This window comes from Hyla sarda, chromosome 11 (assembly GCF_029499605.1).
Source record: "Hyla sarda isolate aHylSar1 chromosome 11, aHylSar1.hap1, whole genome shotgun sequence".
Taxonomy (NCBI): domain Eukaryota; kingdom Metazoa; phylum Chordata; class Amphibia; order Anura; family Hylidae; genus Hyla; species Hyla sarda.
In genome coordinates, this window is record NC_079199.1 from 59,051,817 (window position 1) to 59,074,516 (window position 22,700).

Here is a 22,700-nt window from a genome sequence, read left to right on the forward strand (position 1 = left end):
CATCATTGAATAGCTGATGGGGTATAAACTGCACTCTTTCTAGAGCTGATGATGGTTGCTAAACTTAAAAAATCCTCTTTTAGTTTCTCAAACAAGTGTCATGGAAGTGATATTGATCTGCTCAAGTGCCACAGCCTGGCACCCCTCACCTGCCTTCACCTCCTAGCCCCAATGATGTACAGGTCTGTAGGTCATTGAAAGAGGGGCTGGAGGAGAGGCAGTGAGAGCCGGTGTGCCATGCTGTGGTGCTTTAGTCCCGCCTCCTTGACACTTTGATGAAAAATAAAAAGGCAGTTTTATAGGTTTATCAACAACAGTCAGCTCCAGTAAAGGTACTGTTTGTTATCCAACAGGGCATCTGCAGCTCTTAGACGCAAATTCAGCTGACAGATTCCCTTTTAAGATTAGATCATTTCCAAAGACTAAAGCATTTTTAGGATTAGTTACATAGTTAGTATGGTTGAAAAAAGACATACGTCCATCAAGTGCAACCAGGGAATTGAAGGGAAGGGTGTAAGGGGATAAGGGAAAGGGATATAGTTTTATAATTCTGCATAAGCATTAATGTTATTTTGTTCCAGCTTTGTTTAGCTTTGTTTTAAAAAAAGATTTTAGGTATCTTTTACTTGGCTAACTCCAGGTTATTCCACCACTGTTCCATGGGCAGTGGTGCATTTACATGGGACTAGACATTTAGCAGATATATTTTTGGAATGTATGTTTTTAAATCTTTATTTTTTTTTATTTTTATTTTTTCTGGTATGTGCAGGTTTTCCCACATCCCATGTGGAGTCAGATGTTGGATCAGAGGAAGGATCTCAGGTATGTAATGTATCTAATTGCTGCTGCCAAAAATAAAAGAATAAAAGTGGGGAATTCTGAATGTAATCTCTGAATGATAAATGGCCAATTACTGTCATTGTTTGAAGTTTGGGTTTAGCCTTGTCTCCAGTCCGTATGAGGGATTGGGCTTCCTTTATTGCAATTATCTAATTGCTTAGTAAACTTTCACAATCCAAACATTTCTTGCTGTTGTTTACAGACAGATCCTTGTATAAAAAGAAAAATGGAACCTTTTTTTATTTTTTATTTTTTTTTATTTTTTATAACCAAAATGCCTTTGGAACAATACTCCACTATGAATGACAGACACAACAAGTCATTTCAAAGAGATTCCAGGCTAATATTTGGTGCCTGGGATGTAATTTGTGTCTTGTGATTGAGTTGCTAGTTTCTGGCATGACAAATACCAAACAATTGTTGTATAATGTGAGTGAATGTGTATGAAAAAGAAGGCAGTCTGGCAGCAGCGGATTTAATTTTTCCTTTTCAAATTTTTACTAAAAAGAGAGAAAACAACACAAAAAAAGACAAGAATTACAGTTCCTGGCAGAAAAAGGAAGGAAATTAACAAATGTAAAAATATAAACCAGATTCAAAAATGTTCTTCAACAATTCTTAAATCTCACCATTTGTTTTATATTTTATTTACCGTATTTTTTGCCATATAAGACGCACTTTTTCTTCCCCAAAACTGGGGGGGGAAAGAATACGGCGAATACATATACGGCGAATACATACCTATCATATACGGCGAATACATACCTATCACGGCGGTCCCTAACGGGACCCGCGGCTAAACAGGACATCACCGATCACGGTGATGCCCTGCATTAACCCTTCAGAGGCGGCGGTCAAAGCTGACCGCCGCGTCTGAAGGGAAAGTGACACTAACCCGGTTGTTTAGTTGAGCTGTTCGGGACCGCCGCGGTGAAATCGCGGCGTCCCGAACAGCTTACAGGACACCGGGAGGGACCTTACCTGCCTCCTCGGTGTCTGCTCCGTGCCGGGATCCCCTGCATAGCCGGTGCTCTCCTTCGACGTCGTCACGCACGCCGTCCTGTCATCCTATAGGAGCCGCGTATGTAGCGTCGTGATGACGGCGGCGGAGAGCGTGGATCCCGGGGAAGAAGACGTCCGGAGCGTCGGGGACACCACGGGGACGCAGCGACATCGATGGAGCGACATCCAGGGCAGCGGTGACGGGTACGGAGCGGCGGGGACACGTGAGTATTACCTCCTCCAGTGGTCTTCAACCTGTGGACCTCCAGATGTTGCAAAACTACAACTCCCAGTATGCCCGGACAGCCGTTGGCTGTCCGGGCATGCTGGGAGTTGTAGTTTTGCAACATCTGGAGATCCGCAGGTTGAAGATCACTGTTGGGTTCAGAATCTTTTTTTTTTTTCTTCTAGATTTTGCACCTTTAAAATTGGGTGCGTCTTATATGCCGGTGCGTCCTATAGGGCAAAAAATATAGTACTGCTTTCTTGCAATTGTACCTTCAATTTCTTCTCTACCTTCCTTAGTTTTTTTCCTGTTTTATTTTTCTTCCTTGCAGCTCATGCGTTCCCGTGCCCCCGGGCCAGTATTTTGTGAGCGGAGATTAAGTTTTAAAGTCTCAGCAATACACTATAATCTCCCAATCTCCCACTTCCTGCTGGCCCAGGCACAGTCATAGTAAATTTAGCTTCCTGGCTGCCTGTAGGATGCTCAAGGATGACGGGAGAAAAGTTCTGTGAGTGGGTGGAGGGGGGAGGGAATGCTTCTGGATCCTTCCCTCCCCCCCAACTCAAGCTTTCTTGCTCATCTGGCTGCCATTTCTGCAGCTGGAGACACTTTTATAGTTTCTCCACAGACTTGCCTGTACAGAACTGAAGCTTCAGAAGGGGGCTGGGGAGAAATCAAATAAATCTCATAGCAACCACAGTACCATAATTGTTTTACCAGCAGCTGGAAGAAAGCATATTTCTGAAGTGTATTAAGAGCTAGGAGTGTGCAAGGTGCAGACCCTTCCCTTCGCTAGTATGCCAAACCTTGTTTACAGAACAATAGGAAAAAGCATGAAAAAGTGTTCCTAAATGAAGGCGCTGGTCCATGGATGCATATAATAGTTTTATTTTCACATGTAGAGCAACGCGTTTCGACCCCGGGCAGGGGTCTTCATCAGGCATAAAATAACATACAGAAGGCTTCCTTTTATATGATTATATAAAAGGAAGCCTTCTGTATGTTGTATTTTATGCCTGATGAAGACCCCGGTCCGGGGTCGAAACGCGTTGCTCTACATGTGAAAATAAAACTATTATATGCATCCATGGACCAGCGCCTTCATTGAGGAACACGTTTTCATGCTTTTTCCTATTGTTCTGCTACCGGTGAGACTGACCGGTTCCTCGTGGCAGCTGTCCGGCTTTCTTCTCTCCTAGACGCTATTGTAGGTGTTGTGCTCTTAGCGCAACACCGAAGGGTAAGGACCCATCTTTCCCTTTATCCTGATTTACTTTTCCAGACTGTCCTCACCCAGGGGCACACCTTTTGGCTGTGTTTTTTTTTTCCCTTTTGCATTACACCTTGTTTACAGGTCTGAGGGAGTATAAGGGGTGTAGAAATTAGTTAATGAATGAGTTTGCACATGGACATTTGTACGTTTTACTACAAATGGTAATGTCCATGCCAAAAAAGAGTATTTCCAATATAAGTATATTTTTTCCTGGATTGTTTACTGTTGTTCAGTTATGCTGCACCCACGCATTCTATTGTGCCAAAAACAAAAAGCACGCACACGTGCCTCAGTCACCAAGAAGCATAGGGACACATGAACATCCAGTTCCATAGGGATACAGTACAGTGGTCTCTCAAGTTACAATATTAATTGGTTCTGGGACGACCATTGTATGTTGAAACCATTGTATGTTGAGACCAGAACTCTATGGAAACCTGGTAATTGGTTCTGAAGCCCCAAAATGTCATCCAAAAATAGGAAAAAGTGAGAAATAAAGAAAAATAAGTGGATAATTAATATAGATAAAGCAAGTTCTTACATATAAAAGTAATCTGCTGGGAGCTGTAAATCACTGTCTATTTCGGTGTTTTCCAAGCAGGGGGCACCCTGCTTGGGAAACACTGGTCTATGTAGAGGACAGGAGCTTCTTTGGGGGCCTGTACAGTACACACAATGTCTTAAAAAAGTAACATGGAGTCGCCCTTACCTGGTGTCCAAAGGAGCAGCTAACCCGGGTACAGGTAAAGTGTACAGAACATGTAATACCTCCCTGTACTGTAGGGGGCGCTACCAGACACCAGTCAGTGCATACGCTTCAGTAATACAGGTGTTTTACCAGTGAATGCCCATTCTGGTTGGTCAGTTTTTCCGGCCATTGACATGTTTCCCAAGTCTGGACTGTCTGTACATTGTATGTTGAGTCTGGTTTCAACTTACAATGGTCCAGAAAAGACTATTGTATGTTGAAACTATTGTATGTTGAGGCCATTGTAAGTTGAGGGATCACTGTATATTTATTAGTATGTTTTTGGAGTGTGGTAAACTGTACAAACATTATACAGTTGTATTTAGACCCATAGCTTCAGTCCTGAATGACATTCCAGACTCCATGCTGGCATATTGTGTTTGCTAGGAAACATCCCTTCCCAATACAGTAAGCATTCCGATTCATTAAGTCCGTACTGTTCTGGGAAGAAAAACAGGTGGCTTATGGGTTACATATCAGTGACCGGTATATTGGCAGTGCAAAAAAAAAAAAATCATAACTTTGCCTCACTGGTGTATTGCTGTCAAAGAAAATTCTTTGCCTTAATAGTCTGGGAATAACTTTATCCATTGGCATCAGTGTAAATAACGTCTACAAAGGAAGTCTAAAAGTGATATTTTACAGTAGTTGATTTGTGAGACGGGTAACTTTTATAGTTTTTCACTAGTAACTTGCCTCATCTGTAGGTCAGGGTGACCATAGACATAAATAGAGATGAGCGAACTTTCAGTAAATTCGATTCGTCACGAACTTCTCGGCTCAGCAGTTGATGACTTTTCCTGCGTAAATTAGTTCAGCTTTCAGGTGCTCCGGTGGGCTGGAAAAGGTGGATACAGTCCTAGGAGACTCTTTCCTAGGAATGTATCCACCTTTTCCAGCCCACCGGAGCACCTGAAGGCTGAACTAATTTACGCAGGATAAGCCATCAACTGCCGAGCCGTGAAGTTTTTGACTAATCGAATTTACTGTAAGTTCGCTCATCTCTAGACATAAACATAGCTTGGAAAAAAATGTAGCTGTGTCCTGATGGGTACTGATCTGGTTATTATATAGGACTTTCTCCATAGAACCTTTTAAAAACATATGACTTGTCATTGAGTTTTGATCAGTGGGGTTCTGGGTGCTGAGACCGGCACCATTAGCTAGAACAAATGGGGAGAAGCTCTTAGCTGAATGTTTTCTCCTTATAGCTAAATAAACTTTTCTAAACTAACTCAAGCTATGTTCCCTAACTGCACCTAACACTCTCCCCTGCCCTTAAAAATGTTTTAGAAGCTTTAAAAAGCTCTAATTCTCACCTGTCTTCTTGCTTCTGCTGCCGGCAGAAGGATGTTGGTGGGCCCCAGCAGGCGCTACGTCCCCGAAGCCTGCTGGGGGGGGCGCTTCTTCCCTCACTTCGCTTCAGTCTGGGGACCGAGGAGGAGCAGCGGAGTTTACAGCTGCAGACCGGCTGGGAGAACGTGAGAACATCTCTCCAGTCTCCAGCCGACCCCAGCGCTGTGCTAGTAAAGTCCTCTGTAGCGGCAGCTTATTCACAGCTTTTCTTTTTGGAACACAGAGCTCTCTGCTGATATCATGACCACAGTGCTCTCTGCTGACATCTCTGTCCATTTTAGGAACTGTCCAGAGCAGCATATGTTTTCTATGGGGATTTTCTCCTACTCTGGACAGTTCTTAAAATGGACAGAGATGTCAGCAGAGAGCACTGTGGTCATGATATCAGCAGAGAGCTCTGTGTTCCAAAAAGAAAAGCTGTGAATAAGCCGCCACTACAGAGGACTTTACTAGCACAGCGCTGGGGTCGGCTGGAGACCGGAGAGATGTTCTCACATCTCTCCACTGTAGTATTCAGCAGCTAAAAAGTACTGGAAGGATTAAGATTTTTTTAATAGAAATAATTTACAAATCTAAGTAAAGTGTGTGCAGCTCACAACCAGATATTCGAGGTCAATGTGGTTAAAGGATTGATCCCCACCAATCCAAATGGGTAAAAACTGAAATAAAAAGTAACCACACCTCAAGAATACCACCCAAGGGTACACAGTGAATAATTATTTGAGACATAGTTTTGAAAAAAAATCTAGATTTTATTAAAACAATTATGTTAATAAAAAACCTAAATGGTTATAAATTTCAGAGCAATATCAGTATTCTCTTCAACTTTCATTTGCCCCTTATGACAGGATTAGAAAAAATATATAAAGCAACTACCTATTGTACTGATACTGGAAATAAGTGCAAATTTTCAGCAGCATATGCCAATGGTCCGGAATCGACTGTTAGTCCGGCACTTGTGATGGAAAGGGCTGATAGTCCGGCACTTATGATGGAAAAGGCAAAGTCACTTAGTGGACTGGTGTAACAAATGCTGCCCGCAGTCTTTAAACAAATATATGGTTCAATCTCACCATAGCTGCTGGTCCCGTACTGCGACGGGCCGATGGGTAGAAATTATGTGTTCGCTGTGGTAGTCCCGGCGTGGATGCCTGGGTGGGTGAAGGGCTCCTGCAGGAGGCTCCCTTGTGAGTGGTCCGTGGTATCGGCAAATACCTGTGTAAGTATCGGACCCTCACTGGATGGATTGTGGCTGGGTTCTGATGTTTCAGGCAGCAAGTTTGCAGTGCGCTCGGGGAGAGAAGATGTTTATGATGAATGCAGCAGGTGGTTCACAAAATTCCGAGCCAGCTTCAGTCTAGGTAGTGCATATGGATCGTGCTCTGTTCAGATTAGATGTCGGCCGTTTCAGGGTGCTAAAAACGACCCCTTTCTCAGTAGGCGAGGAAGGCGCCTACTGAGGAAGGGGTCCTTAAGGTGAAAATAGGCTGAGTCCCTAAGGGATTAAAAGAAAAAAAAAGTTTTCCACGGGAGTACCCCTTTAATGACAGACCTCCGTGTGATCGCGGATGTTGGCCATTACCGGCGGGTCCCTGGCTGCTATCAGCAGCCGGGACCTGCCGCACATGACTTGAGCATCGCTCCAATGCTTGCTGTCATGGCGGTACTTCCAATGCTTGCTGCTAGCGAAGTACCGCCACATAGTTACATAGTTAGTACGGTCGAAAAAAGACATATGTCCATCAAGTTCAACCAGGGAATTAAGGGGTAGGGGTGTGGCGCGATATTGGGGAAGGGATAGGATTTCATATTTACGTCCTTGATCGTCAAGGGGTTAAGGTACTTTTCTTATGACAGATTGCCTGTTATGAGTGTCAATGACTGTGTACAAGTCATTCAGCACTCGTTGATAAGACTATTTAGGGTGTTTGTACATGTGGTACTGCTGGCAATGACTTGTGCATGCGATGCTTAACTACTTCAAACAGTGGCAAGTCCAGGTGCAGCACACCATTATCGAAGAGTTGCAAATGCTTGTGGCTAGCCGCTAGCTTGCATTTCATCTATAAATGCGGTCTTCATCTGGACTTGGCACTGTTTAAAGCAGCAAGTCAAGATGGCACCTGCAATTAAGGATTGCATTCAGATACCATGGGCAGCAACGCCGTGTGTAAGAACACCCCTAGACATCTCCAATAAATGGAAGTCAATGACTGCATATGAACGATTTCTTTGTTTTTGTGGCTGTTTACTTCTATTATTGTTAGCAGCACAGCCCCTGTTCACATTAAGAGAAGTGCTGCCAACAGTGACTTGGGGAGCTGCATATAAGATTTGATTGGCTGACAAAGAAGGGTTTGCTCATTGGTCAGGAGATGGCAGAGCCATCGGTTGATAATTGCCTTGTGTAAAAATATTTATAGTAAGATTGATGCTCCAAGATACCCTCTTATTTCTTTCTCTCTCAAGATGGTTGATAAGCATAGAGAGATCACACTGGCAACACTGACAAAGAGGAGTCATCTGTGTAGATGTAACAAAATACCAGGATTAGGTTTCTGAGTTATTTGTGAAATGTGAGACCTTTTCATAAATCTGATGGCTTTCATTTTTCTATGTCTTTGTAACACCATCCAGTCTATTTAAGCAAACCTTGTTTAAATGTCACTATACAAAATATAAAGCTGCTGTATCCCTAAAGGGATTATCACACAAAGATGACCCCTTTTTTTTTTTTTTAAATAAAGCTGGCCCGGTATTCAGCTGTGATCACTTGTAGGTTGGGGGGGGGGATTAAGGGGTTTGTCAAGCCATACATTTAGTATTAGTTACTGAAATGTAACATGGCAGTCAAGTAAAATGTATGACGCAACCAAAAAAAATACTATTTGTGTGGGGAAATTAAAAAGAAAACCCCAATTTTGCAAATTTTGGAAGGTTTTGTTTTCACGCCGTACAATTTTTGGTAAAAATGACATGTGTTTTTTATTCTCTGGGTCAATACGATGAAATTATACCCATGATTATACACTTTTCTATTACTGTTGCGCTTAAAAAAAATCGCAAACTTTTTAACCAAATTAGTGCGTTTAAAATCCCCCTATTTTGAAGACCTATAACTTTTTCATTTTTCCGTATAAGCGGTGGTATGTGGGCTCATTTTTTGCGCCGTGATCTGTACTTTTTATTAATACCATATTTGATTATACAAAACTTTTATTACATTTTTTATACATTTTTTTTGGGAATAAAATGTTATAAAAAAGCAGCTATTTTGGCCTTTTTTTTTTTTTTTTTTAACGTTCACGCTGTTCACCGTACAGGATCATTTACATTTTATTTTAATAGTTTGGATATTTACACACGCGGCGATACCATATATGTATATAAAATAATTTTTTTACACTTTTTGGGTGTAAAATAGGGAACATGGGACAATTTACGTTTTTATTGGGGGAGGGGGTTTTTCAATTTTTTTTAAACTTTTTTAACTTTTATTTTTACACTCTTATAGGGGGACTATTTATAGCAGCCATTCGATTGCTAATCCTGTTCAGTGCTATATATAGGACATAACACTGATCAGGGTTATCGGTCATCTTCTGCTCTGGTCTGCGGAAAGGCAGATCAGAGCAGAAGACTCCCGGAAGACAGCGGAGGCAGGTGAGGGGACCTCCGTCTGCCGTGCAGGATGATCGGATCGCCGCGGCAGCGCTGCGGGCAATCCGATCATCCTGTTAAGTGACCGCGATAGTGCAGATGCCGTGATCTGTATTGATCACGGCATCTGAGGGGTTAATGGCGGACATCCGTGGGATCGCGGGTGTCCGCCATTACCGGCGGGTCCCTGGCTGCGATCCACAGCCGGGACCTGTCGCGCATGATGCCGGCATCGCTCCGATGCCCACGGTTATGCTCAGGACGTAAATGTACGTCCTGGTGCGTTAAGTACCACATCACCAGGACATACATTTACGTCCTGTCATTAAGGGGTTAATGTGAGTAGAACTTTAAAATTTAAAAACATCTTCTCCTTTCAAGCTCAAGTGCCATAGAGGCCATGCTAAGCTGCAGCATGCGTGAGTATGATATGGAGCGGGCAGATTTCCCTAAAAGGGAAACTCGCAGCAAGATCACCCACACTAAACTGAATAGTCGGTACATAGTGTGAGTGACCCTGTTTCTAATGCTTGTTTCTGGGCGACAATTGATGCAGCTGTCCTGGAGATATTAGTTTTCAAATATGGTAATTTTTAGTGCCCTGAAGGTGGGCTGCTGTTGTATGTGCAATGCTTTCTTTCACCAGCTCTGGCAAATAACCCCGCCTCTTTACAGACGTTCTGAGGAAGAGGGGATGAATATGTATGAATGGGGGCAGAGTTATCAGCTAAATGGGGTGGGGTTATCACTGAAGCACGTGGGATAAGATATTACACATAATGCATTACCGTATTAGCAACCAGACGAATATAAGGTAAGCAGTGTTAGAAACACAATCCCCTGCACTATATTCCTGCATACTCAGGTTAGTGCAGGTTAACCTATTTTTATCTACCTAAATATTCAGGTTAGTGTGGGTGACACTAGGCTTTGGCTTTATAGCAACAGTTGTACACTTTTTGGTATAATTTCTTCTCCTGTTTTTCTCTTTTTCTTGTCTTTTGCTGTGTCGCCATGGAGTGTTTCCATGGTAACGTCGCCTTGTTTATAAAGTGGGTCTTCATTGGCATGCTGCTGCCCACTCGCTTGCAGTTTCATGCTTTGCTTGTGACTACACAGTCTATCTTAGTCTTGTTTCTGACCGACTTTGGCTCTTAGATGGGACTGAATGTGATAATGTCCGCATCTGTCCTTAAATACTGCAGCAAATGAGCGGCTTTGTAGAATTCATTAGATCTAGGAGTGTTGTAGCCGGCAGGCAGACCTGTGGTTGTAGCAAGAAAACGTAAACTTAGAAAAACTGAGAACTGAGGATCTTAGAGACAGTGACATATTTCATATATTTTGTCTTCAAAAAGATGTCAATGTGGGAGACACAAGCAGCCATTACTAAATCCTTTTTCGTGGTGTTACACCCCGATGTAGTAATGTGTTTGTAGTAGGTAACATCAGAGATATTTTATGTTAACCATTTTGTCGGTAACACATGTAAATGTAGAAACTAGGAGGCACTGCTAGATTCCCTTATGGTCTGCGCTCAAAGGATGCAGGTCAATATTTTAAGGCAGTGGGGTCAATGCAAATACGGTTGTAGTCCGGAGGTGCTAGGAAATAATGTAGACCGAGTAATCAATTAAACAAAGTGCGAAGCCCCGAAAAGAATCCTGCACTCACCGTTTAGACTACTTCAAATTCCAACCATGGACAGACCGGACGAGGGTGCAGGGACTGCGTGGGGCACTCTAAGGCGACTGTCGGCACTTTAGCGCAACTGTACTTCTTCCAGCCTCTATACTAGTTCTTCCTTCAGAAGAAGCACAGTTGTGCAAAACTGCCGGCAGTCACCTCTGAGTGCTCCATGCAGTTCCTGCAGCCTCGTCCAGTCTGTCCACAGTTGGAATTTGAAGCAGTCTGTCGAGCGGTGATTGCAGGATTCTTTTCGGTGCTTTGCACTTACTTTGTTTAATTGATTTGTCGGTAACACATCAGGCTGAGATTTGACAGTGTGTAGACTGTCAAAATCTAAAACTAGATTTTAATATTTTTTTATTAAATGCTCCAGCTTCAAAAATGAGCTATCCTTTTTTAACATTAAATAATAGAGCTGCTATTCTAAGTAGTTTCCGAATAAGTGTTCATGTTCACCCACAAGGGACCTAAAGCCATATTCCTGAAGATAGAAGTGCATTGACCATATGTAGTGTTACTGTGCCCTGTCTAGACAATATGTGGTACCTGTTATAAGATTTTGAGTCCTATCCTAGTTAGCTCTTATACATTTAGTCTTCCATATCTCTATAAACTTGAGCTGAGTAGACATTTTCTAGAGTAGATAACTTTGTGAGTCTAAGGAGTAGATGGCCTTAAAGGGGTACTCCACTGGAAAACATTTTTATTTTATTTTTTTAATCAACTGATGCCAGAAAGGTAAACAGATTTGTACATTACTTCTATTAGAAAATATTAATCCTTCCAGTACATATCAGCTGCTGTATACTACAGAGGAAGTTCTTTTCTTTTTACATTTCTTTTGTCTGACCACAGTGCTCTCTGCTGACACCTCTGTCCATGTCAGGAACTGTCTAGAGCAGGATAAGTTTGCTATGGGGATTTACTCCTACTCTGGACAGTTCCTAAAATGGACAGTGGTGTCAGCAGAGAGCACTGTGGTCAGACAGAAAGGAAATCCAAAAAGAAAAGAACTTCCTGTGGAGCATACAGCAGCTGATTACTGGATTACGATTTTTAAATAAAAGTAATTTACAAATCTACCAAAGTAGAATGAAGATGCACTCACCCCAGGGTGAGTGCATCTTCATTCTACTTTGGTATATTGTATGCGCTTTGTGCACTATAGGATAGCACCCCCCAGCATATACTAGCACGCACCGTGTTCAAAGCCTGCTCACGCCTGGTTACCCGACAAACTGTTATGCAATACCGTTAGTGCTCAGCAACACTGTATCTACCTTTTACTTAATTTACAAATCTGTTTAACTTTCTAGCCCCAGTTGATTTAAAAAAAAAAAAAAAAATCCAGCAGAGTACCCCTTTAAACTCACTATATTTAGCCCAACAGTGATATACCACTGGTTGGTTAAGTTGTTACCGTTAATATTGTCATTGGTGGGATCTCACAAAGTTAGCCATGAGATCCCATATAGACCTGTGGCCAACTTTATTTTTTTTATTTTTTTGTTTGTTTTCACATGTCTTCCCTGAGTCACAGTTTAGAGAACAATACTGTAAAATAATATTTTATTATGTCCTTACAAGTATTGTGGTGACATCCATTTAGACTAAAATGGACAATGTGTAGCTAATATAGATATAACCTCACACATATGCATAAGATTAGTAATAGTTTGGTCATGTTAACCCTTCAGTATGAGGATGGATGGTAAATAACTGTATGTATTAACAGCTAAAACTTTTTTTCTTTTCTTTTTTTTTAAACAGAAAACACCAAATTCCATCAGTATAGCTATGGAATGTTCTGGCTACTTTTAACAACCACTAGAGGAAGCTCTCTTAGCTTGAGGTTTTATAACGGAGTTCAGTAGTATGTAGTAAGCTCTTATTAATGGCAGCTACAGGCAGCTTGAGTATCAAGGGTTTGTCTAGGGAATACTTTTTACAGTGAAATGTGATAAGACTGGGGTAAAAACAATGAAACTTGTGTATTAACCTGCCTTGATCCCCAGCTATCGCCATTCTGGCATGGTCCCATTGCGCAGTACTGCCTGGATTTTGTCATGACACAAGGATGTGCCCGCTCAACCAATCGGTGGCTGTTGAGGCTCACAGCTAAAACCAACACTGTTGGAATGGAGTCTTACACTTTAGACCAGTGTTTCCCAACCAGTGTGCCTCCAGGAGTTCCAAAACTACAACTCCCAGCAAGCCTGGGCATTTCATGCTGGAAGTTGTTGTATTGCAACAGCTGGATGCACACTGGTTGGGAGACGCTGCTTTAGATGGTCGGCCAATCAGCAGGTTTGGCTGCCATTTATCTGCTATATATAATTCGCTCTGATTAGCTATTTTATCTAAATGTATGTCCGTACACGGGATTTAGAGCTTTTTTTATGAGGCTATCCAGAAGAAATGAACCAATATGGCTGGATTATTTATGACACTATTACATTAGCAATAATGCAATATTTCAGTTTTTGTTCGTGTTGTCACTGAAAGCATATCTGTCACACTACATTTATCACATACGGGGACTGGATCCAGCTGGGAGATGGAAAACCGGGCGCTCCCGTATCCCAGCAGGACCTGGTCCGTATCCAATTCATTTAAATGAGCCGACAGGAGTCAGATAGTGACTCCGGTCAGCTCATTTTACCCTATATCCGGTTTTGTGACCGGACCTAAAACCGTGGTATATCGCGTTTTTAGGTCCGATCTCAAAACCAGATAAGGGGCAAAAATGAGCCGACCGGATTCATTATCCGACTCCCAGCCTTATTATTATAAGCATAAAAAAAAATATATACACACACACATTTATTTAATAGCAGTTTAGAGTAGCCATATTAGTCCAGTGATGCAGATGCAACATTTTTATTGGACTAATAGTTTTATTTTGACTTGATAAAGAAAGGACCCTCAATTATTTTTTTCTACAAAATACTGTTACAGTGACCCCCCGACCTACGATGGCCCCGACATACGATAATTTCAACATGCGATGGCCTCTCAGAGGCCTCACATGTTGAAGGCAGCATCAACATACAATGCTTTTTAATGTCGGGGCCATCGCATAAATGGCTATCCGGCAGCACAGACTGCATCAGCTGCCACCGGATAGCCGTTTACGGTGCCCCGTGTGGTCCGGTGGGTGTCACTCACCTGTACCAGCGCTCCGGACCGTCCTCTTCGGGATCCCCTGCATCGCCGTCGCTCTCCATCGTCGTCATCGCGCACGCCATCCCATAGGAGCGGTGTGCGCAGCGATGTGATGACGGCGGTGGAGAGATGCAGCAGAGACGGTCCGGGGACATGGCGACAGCGATGGAGGGCGACATCCAGGGCAGCGGGGACAGGTGAGTACTGTATAACCTCCTATACCAGTGGTCTTCAACCTGTGGACCTCCAGATGTTGAAAAACTACAACTCCCAGCATGCCCGGACAGCCGTTGGTTGTCCGAGCATGCTGGGAGTTGTAGTTTTGCAACATCTGGAGGTCCGCAGATTGGAGACCACTGTCCTATACTTTACATTGCACTGATCCCTCAACATACGATGGTTTCAACTAACGATCATTCATTTGGAGCGAATTACCATCATATGTTGAGGGACCACTGTAGTCCAATAAAAAGGTATTTTAAGATTCTGCAAAGTTCTATGATTTTGCATGCCTATCTATATAATCTTAAAAAGTACATGACTAAATTAACTGAATTATTTTGCACAATATTACTTTACAGCTTGTAATTTAGCTATTCAGTATGGGCATGTACGAAGTTAGTCCGTAGACTGGCTTAGACCAGTGGTCTCCAATAGAGATGAGCGAACTTACAGTAAATTCGATTCGTCACAAACTTCTCGGCTCGGCAGTTCATGACTTATCCTGCATAAATTAGTTCAGCCTTCAGGTGCTCCGTTGGGCTGGAAAAGGTGGATACATTCCTAGGAAAGAGTCTCCTAGGACTGTATCCACCTTTTCCAGCCCACCGGAGCACCTGAAAGCTTAACTAATTTATGCAGGAAAAGTCATCAACTGCCGAGCCGAGAAGTTCGTGACGAATCGAATTTACTGTAAGTTCGCTCCTCTCTAGTCTCCAACCTTAGACCATACATGTGGTATCAGTTATTGCTTATTCTGTGATATATATAATTATTTTTAGCTGTTTTTTGTGCTTATGGTGTTTTATTTTCACCAATACCAATATGTGTAATAAATGTATATCATGATTTTTTTGTCTGTCATCTCTTTAGATGAACAAAGAAGATCATTGCAGCACGCAGAACAATGGCTCCTTTTTCCATCGTGACTCAATTCCAACGGATGAACTCTATCGCAGCTCAGCCATCAGGCCTTCTCCCTTTGAGAACCTTAATCCTAGAAGAGCTTACATGCACACCCAGGTGAGACAGCTAGCTGTGTAAAGAAGTGTGGAGCAGAGGAAAAAATGCAATATGTCTCTGGGACCACAAGGTTTATAAAGTTCGTACTTCAGGGGTACGCACTCACTACAGTGGTTGTCCTTCATAGCCAGCCATAAGAGAACAAATTCACTGAATTATTATTATTATTCACTGAAGTATGCATGAAGCACAGTAAAGACAAAACCCAATTAATGAATGATAGAAAATAGAAGTGATCGAGGACTTTCCTCCCCAGGCACAACACAGCAACATATCAACCACCTCCAAAAGTCCCTGTGGTTCTACCATCCTATAATTATAGGATGTTATGGAATCTGTCAGCTGTACATGCTGCTAAGTGCTTGATAGCTGCATATTTGAGTATTTGATAGCTGCGACATTTAAACAGCTAATAGCTGGCATGGTGTAGACAAGTGCCGGATACATCCAACTATTGTCCTTAAGGTGGTCCTGTTGTTATAAAAACTTTTGACATGTCCTAGGGATTTTGTGCATTAATATCCTAGAGACAAGTCCATGGGGGAGATTTATCAAAGGATTTAGACTGGTTTTTCTTCTCTAAATTTGTCGCACAGAAAGTCGTAGTCTAAATATGTGCGACTTTTCTGCGACACTTGCTCTAGAGGATTTTTAGAACATGATGCATGCTAGTCTATTTTAGACTGAAATGCATTGAAAAATGCATTGGTGCTGAATTTATCAAAAGCGACTTTTCAGCAACAAGTCGCATAGGCTGAAAGTACACCGAAATGTCAGACCATGCTGGAGCAGGTTTAAATATAGACTAAAGCATAGATCATGCAGTCTGTGCACAGAATTTATCAAGAGCCGTGCGCCATTTGATAAATTAGGTGCACAATAGACCAGACTAACCCTCTGTAGTTTGTTCTATATTGATGCGGGACATAGACAACTTTGATAAATATCCCCCCAAAAGTTTTTATCGATTGGGGTCGGAGTGTTCAGACCCCAGTTGATCAGTAGAAAAAGTGAGGAGAGAACTGTGCTGCCACTTGCTGCTTTACTTGCACTGTGTTTATGTGAGCAGGATGGCCGGTCCTGGTCACGTGACACAGAGCCAGGAGAGAACACACTGCTGTCTGTATCTTTTTAATATGGAATTTGACGGGTTCCCCTCTATCTAGTTTAGTAACTCTAGTTTAAAGAGTAGAGAGTGGCTGCGAAACCTTTCTGTGGCTCTGGGGGACCCATTGTCTCCATGCATGGACAGCCCCTTTATTTCAGTGGGAATCATGTAATGCTTTGTTTTTCCTGTGGTGGAGCTATAGGGAAGCAGAACACACTTGCAGTTGATCGCTATAGATTCTTGCACCAAAAAGAAAAGCAGAGTCACTTTATGAACAAATATTGTGTCCCATTGACACAACGTTTATTAATTCCATAGAAAAGACAATGCAATTGATAAAAACATGTAATAGCAAGAAGAATACAGATAGGCAGATCGTATCATGGGGCAACCAAAAACATAAATAATTAAAATTGGCTACAGCGCAAGTATTGTACATAGAAGTGTATAGCAGTCATATCATAAGTCAGACTCCCAGACGAAGGTGACGTACCGAAACGTACATTGGCATGATGCTATCCCGGCTCCTGCCATTAAGCCATACATCTCAGGCACTACTTGATTGGTTTGTATCCCATAATTGTGTTTACATGTCTTGTGTTTACATGCATATGGCACTTTTGTCAAGCTTAGCACTTTAACCTCACTTGAGTCCTTATGATATGACTGCTATACACTTCGATGTACAATAAGTGCGCTGTAGCCATTTATTAATCATTTGTTTACACGCTGCAACCAGATGCCCCCCCCCCCCCCCGTTTTTGGTTGCCTCAGGATACGATCTGCCTATTTACATTATTAATTGCTGTCAATGTGCAGAGCCGGTGATATCACCTTTTTTGTTGCTGTATTCCTCTTGCTTTTACATGTTTTTATCAATTGTCTTATCTTTTCTATGAAATTGATAAACTTGGTGTCAATAGGACACAATATTTGTTCACAAAGTCAATCCGCTTTTCTCTTTGTTTTTTGGTGTTTTATACATGGAGTTCACATATTACGGCCCACACCTATAACTGGGGATATACTGGACATACATTATCCTCATTGCCACGCTGGTGGCTATACTGATTAACTATATCTTTCCCCAGGTGTGTTGTCCTTTTGTTTTTGTGTTTTCGCTATAAATTCTTGTTGAGGGAATCAATAAAATTGCTAGGATTAACAGTGATCTTAAACTTGTAGCATACTAAATTATTTGAAACTTCTGGTTGGAATGGACTTTACTACTTCATATTATTTGTGTTTATACAAGACCCCAAGTTTTTAACTGTTCATTTTACACAAACACTTACCTGAACCACCATCTCTTCTAGGTTCCTCTTAAACCCCTCCGCCACGTCAGCTTCCAGGATGAAGATGAGATTGTGCGCATCAACCCACGTGACATCATCATTCGGCGCTACGCGGACTATCGCCATCCTGATATCTGGAGAAATGACTCGGAGCGTGAGGAACATGAGATAAGTGCTCCTTTCACCAAGGTGGACAACAAGAAAAACAGTTATCTTTACTCTCCAGCTAATGGCAGAGACTCGCTCAAGGAGCAAAAAACATCAGGAGTTTTTAAGACTCAGCCTACATCCTCTCTAAAAAAGCGAAGGAAAGAGGATGGAGAACGCTCGCGGTGTGTGTATTGCCAAGAGCGCTTTAACCATGAAGAGAATGGTAGGGGAAAATGCCAGGATGCCCCAGATCCTATCCGGAGGTGCATCTATCAGGTCAGCTGTATGCTGTGTGCTGAGAGTATGCTCTACCACTGCATGTCAGATTCCGAGGGAGATTTCTCTGACCCCTGTTCGTGCGATGCCTCTGATGAAAACTTGTGCCTGCGCTGGCTGGCTCTAGTCACTCTATCCTTCATTGCTCCCTGTATGTGCTGCTACCTTCCTCTACGAGCCTGTCACCACTGTGGGGAGATTTGCGGATGCTGTGGGGGTAAGCACAAAGCGGCTGGATGACAAAGTGACTCTGCAAACCCCAGGAAGAATTTTTTAATTTGCCAGATGGCTGCTGGAACCGATGCAGGCAGTTTTCGGTGATGCTGTTAAAGTGGATCACACGAGGTGGTCTGTACCCGGAGCTATCTGCGTCCAGACAGGACCAGCGAGAATATGTAACAGTGCCAGTCTTGCATTAGATATATATATATATAAATATATAAATATATATAAATATTATTTTATTTTTTTCCTTTTTGTAATTAATATTATTTTATTTTTTATTTGCCATTCCGGTATGAATGCAGATTATTCAATAATCTTGTAACATATGAACTACGAGACATCCCGCCGCATAAGGATGCTTGTTGAATGGATTGAAATTGAATGTTTTTTGGTAGAGCAAGGTGAGGGAATTATAGAACAAATATATAGAAATATATATGTATGTATACTTTTTTTCCATGCCCCATCTTCTCTTCTCACAGTTGAATAATAATTCTGGTCTTTCTTCCAGAGATTAACTAACATTGTATAGAAATTGTGCGATTGGTTGACCTACAAATACACAATATCTGAAAGTTTTTAGTGGAACTAAATAATTTCTAGTTTTATTCAAGTGATTTTATGTATAAATAACAAATGTCTATATTTAACTAAATGTACGGTACAAGAAAATTTTATGACTTTTTAGGAGAAAGTTTCTTACAGTGCGCTCCTTACCCAGCTTCCCTTGTTTTCCTGTTAAAATGTGGGACATTCCGGTATAGGGCTGAGTCCTGCTGCTGTGTAGGGTGACCAGCTAAGTCTCCGGCAGCTGAATGGTTAAAACAAAGCTGTTTATCAATGTATTGTTTTTTTTTCTGATGGTTTACTGTTTATTCAGCTTTTATCTGTTTCTCCAATCTACCTGTGTTATGTCACATTATTTATACACTCTGGTACATAGAATATAACACAAGTGTCAGATCATTGTTTGTGTCTCTTTATTCTTGTGTGATGGACCAATGTGACAATGACCAGAACTAGCGACTGTAATTTTAATCAGATTTGCTATTCTAGCATTAGTAGGTCATATTCACACATCACACATGACGGTCCGATTTTGAATTGTAGGTGAATGTGATTATACGAAATGTACCGTATTTTTCGCACTATAGGACGCACCGGCATATAAGACGCACCCAATTTTAAAGGTGCAAAACCTAGAAAAAAGATTCTGAACCCAACAGTGATCTTCAACCTGCGGACCTCCAGATGTTGCAAAACTACAACTCTCAGCATTTGTCCGGGCATGCTGGAAGTTGTAGTTTTGCAACATCTGGAGGTCCGCAGGTTGAAGACTACTGGTATAGGATGTAATACTCACGTGTCCCCGCTGCTCCGGACCCGTCACCGCTGCCCTGGATGTTGCTCCATCGCTGTCACCGCGTCCCCGGGATGTCCCCGTCGCTCCAGACGTCTTCTTCCCCGGGATCCACACTCTCCGTCACCGTCATCACGTCGCTACGCACGCCGCTCCTATTGGATGACAGGACAGCGTGCGCGACGACATGATGACATCAAAGGAGAGCGCCGCCATGCAGGGGATCCCGGCACGGAGCAGACACCGAGGAGGCAGGTAAGGTCCCTCCCGGTATCCTGTAAGCTGTTTGGAATGCCGCGATTTCACCGAAACAGCCCGACTGAGCAGCCGGGTTAGTGTCACTTTCCCTTCAGACGCGGTGGTCAGCTTTGATCGCCGCGTCTGAAGGGTTAATACAGGGCATCACCGCGATCGGTGATGTCCTGTATTAGCCGTGGGTCCTGGCCATTGATGGCCGCAGGGACCGCGGCGATAGGTCTGTATTCGCCGTATAAGACGCACCAACTTTTCCCCCCCAGTTTTGGGGAAGAAAAAGTGCGTCTTATACAGCGAAAAATACGGTATTTCACTTAAAATTAAGGGGGTCCTATAGAGAGTGAATCGACTGGTGGTTGAAGATGTGTGCTGCCACTCCATTCACTTAGGAGACAACTTACCTCCATTTCAGGATCAGTAGGTCGGACTACCACTGGTAAGCTAGTTAACCCCTATGCTGTGGAATTGGTGATAACTTTTAAACTGGTTATAAACCCTTTTTAATAGGCATGTCCGTGTTCAGACAAAGTTCAAATAGTGCAGATTGCATGACAAGGTAAATAGATCAAGGTATTTACGAAGCTGCCTCATATTGTAAAATAAGGTTTGGATAATCCGACATGATGATGAGCAGTTTTTTTTTGTTCTAATAACCAATCAAAATGCAAGTGCATCATTTTCTGAGAAATATCTTGCAGATATCCTCCCTGTCCTCTTATTTTTCTATTTCTTTTATTAATATAACACCAAAGTATTCTGCGGAGCTGTACACTATCATGGGGTTTACAGTCTGAATTTCATATTAATCTAATCTAGGAGTGTAGACTGATACTAGGATTGCAGTATGGAGATCACTACACGCTGAAGAGTGAAGCGCACTTCTCCCTGCTCGTTCTCATGATTGAATGGGGTCTCAGCACTGAGACCTCAATCAGTCAAAACTTTTGACATGTCTTTGTAACATGCCCAAAAGTGTGTTTATTTATTTTTTTTCTTTGAATGATTGGGACACTTTGACTTATTTTTATTTAATTTTTTGGTTCAGAATTTTCCAGATGGATCACATTTAAGACCTCCTGGAATGCCACAAATTTAACAGGATATATATTTTAAAAAAATCATATTTAAATATAGAGTTCCACTTTAAAGGAGTTATTAGGGGACGTTTCCTCAATCTCCAGAGCTGAACTTCTGTTGCCTTGGAAATATAAGTTCCATTGGCCATTGTGTGTGGTTTTGCTCACATGTGGTGATCGCGATATATAGCTTTTTCTACTCCGCAGATAAAACCTTTGCCAGTTTGATGCTACATAAAATAAGATTGAGTTTAATAATAATAAATAATTAATCATATTTTCTTTTCAGTTCCAAGCCAAAATAAAATATCTACTAGATGCTACTTTGGTCACAAATCTGATTCTGACTCCCATCAGTTCTGTGTCATCGAAGCTTTTATATTGCAGTGCACATTTGTAACACTATGTAAATTTCTTCCTTATGGAAGAGTCCTAACCTCTCTCTATGTAGCCAGACTATAGTCTTCTCCAAACAATGAGACATTCATCTGTAGACAGCTGTTTTGGGGTTCTTGCCCCTCATCAATACAAACCAGGGTACTCATGGGATTGAGGGATTCCTAAAGGCCCTCTTACACAGGCTGGTCCGTGACTGTAAACATACGCCAAAATAGCAGGTCCGTGCTGGTTTAAAAACTCTTTACCTGACTCGATCAAGTGCAAGTTAGGCTGCATGAATGATCGATGGATCGTACGTTAACCCATTTAAATTCATTGGCCACACATACCCTGTTTACACAGGACAACATGTGGTTAAAAGGTCATTAAAATGGCTGCATAAAAGATCTGATCAGCCAAAGAATGAACATTTGCTCTTTCGTTGGCTGATTGTTGACAATCTTTACACAGGCAACTTATTGGGAATAAACAAACGTTCCTGCAAATGTTCATTGGCCTAATAATCACCTTCTAGGGGGCCTTTGCATAAAGCTCAAGATAGAAACTAATTCTCATAAAAGAGACCCAGTGATGTAGGAAAACTTATTTTCAAGCAATGCTACATGGGCAGAAATATTCAGATTGGTTGTTTTCAGGTTGTTTCAGGGTTCTTGTCCATCATACATAACAAGAACCCTGCCTGCAGTTTAGATTGAAGCAGAGAAATATTATGAACCTAATATTAGCGGAGCTACATGTGCCAGTGGAGCTTTCCTTTAAACACATCAGTGCATTTGTTGTAGGTTATGCCAAAATTAAAGAAAAAAGGTAGATCGTAGATATTAATTGCATATATAGTAAAACCATGGTCTCCTATGGACGTTGTGCTTGGAGCTTCCAAATCAGACCAATGTTGTTGGTTTGCAGCCAATGGTCACAACCAGATGATCCTTGGCAAACTGGTACCAGAAAATATTTTCGCAATGGGTGATAAGTTGCAAATCTTTTAAACTCTCTCAAGAAAACAACTTGATTTTAGTGTGGCATGGCTAGCTTTTTGGGCGATTTATCAACTTTTCTAAATTGTCACAAAAGTTTTATCACTCAGTCACTAAATATATGCACAAACTCACACCAGCCCAAGCCACATTTAGAAATGTGTCTACATCTAAGTTACTTTGTTATTTATAAAGAATGTGTACCTCTTTGATAAGTGGGGGAAGTAAAAATGATGTAGGTCCAGGCAAAAAACAGACAAGTCCATACCACCCCCTCCCTCCAGGTGTGTCAGCAAAATCAAATGTTAAAGGTGTTTTCCAGGAATAAAAACACAGAGCTGCTTTCTTCCAAAAAACAGCACCACCCTTGTCCCCAGG

General features: G+C 41.9%; 1 protein-coding gene across 4 annotated transcripts in view; it reads left to right on the top strand.

Moving 5' to 3' along the window:
* The window catches only part of SPRED1 (sprouty related EVH1 domain containing 1), a 90,440-nt gene extending 71,219 nt beyond the window's left edge, over window positions 1–19,221 (top strand). For all 4 annotated transcript variants that reach the window (XM_056546167.1, XM_056546164.1, XM_056546166.1 and 1 more), the window contains exons 4-6: window positions 770–822; window positions 15,052–15,201; window positions 17,626–19,221. In XM_056546167.1, the coding sequence (XP_056402142.1) occupies window positions 770–822; window positions 15,052–15,201; window positions 17,626–18,270 (848 nt within the window). In that variant the 3' untranslated portion in view covers window positions 18,271–19,221. The remainder of the gene's footprint in view (window positions 1–769; window positions 823–15,051; window positions 15,202–17,625) is intronic.
* The last annotated feature ends 3,479 nt before the right edge of the window (window positions 19,222–22,700 follow it).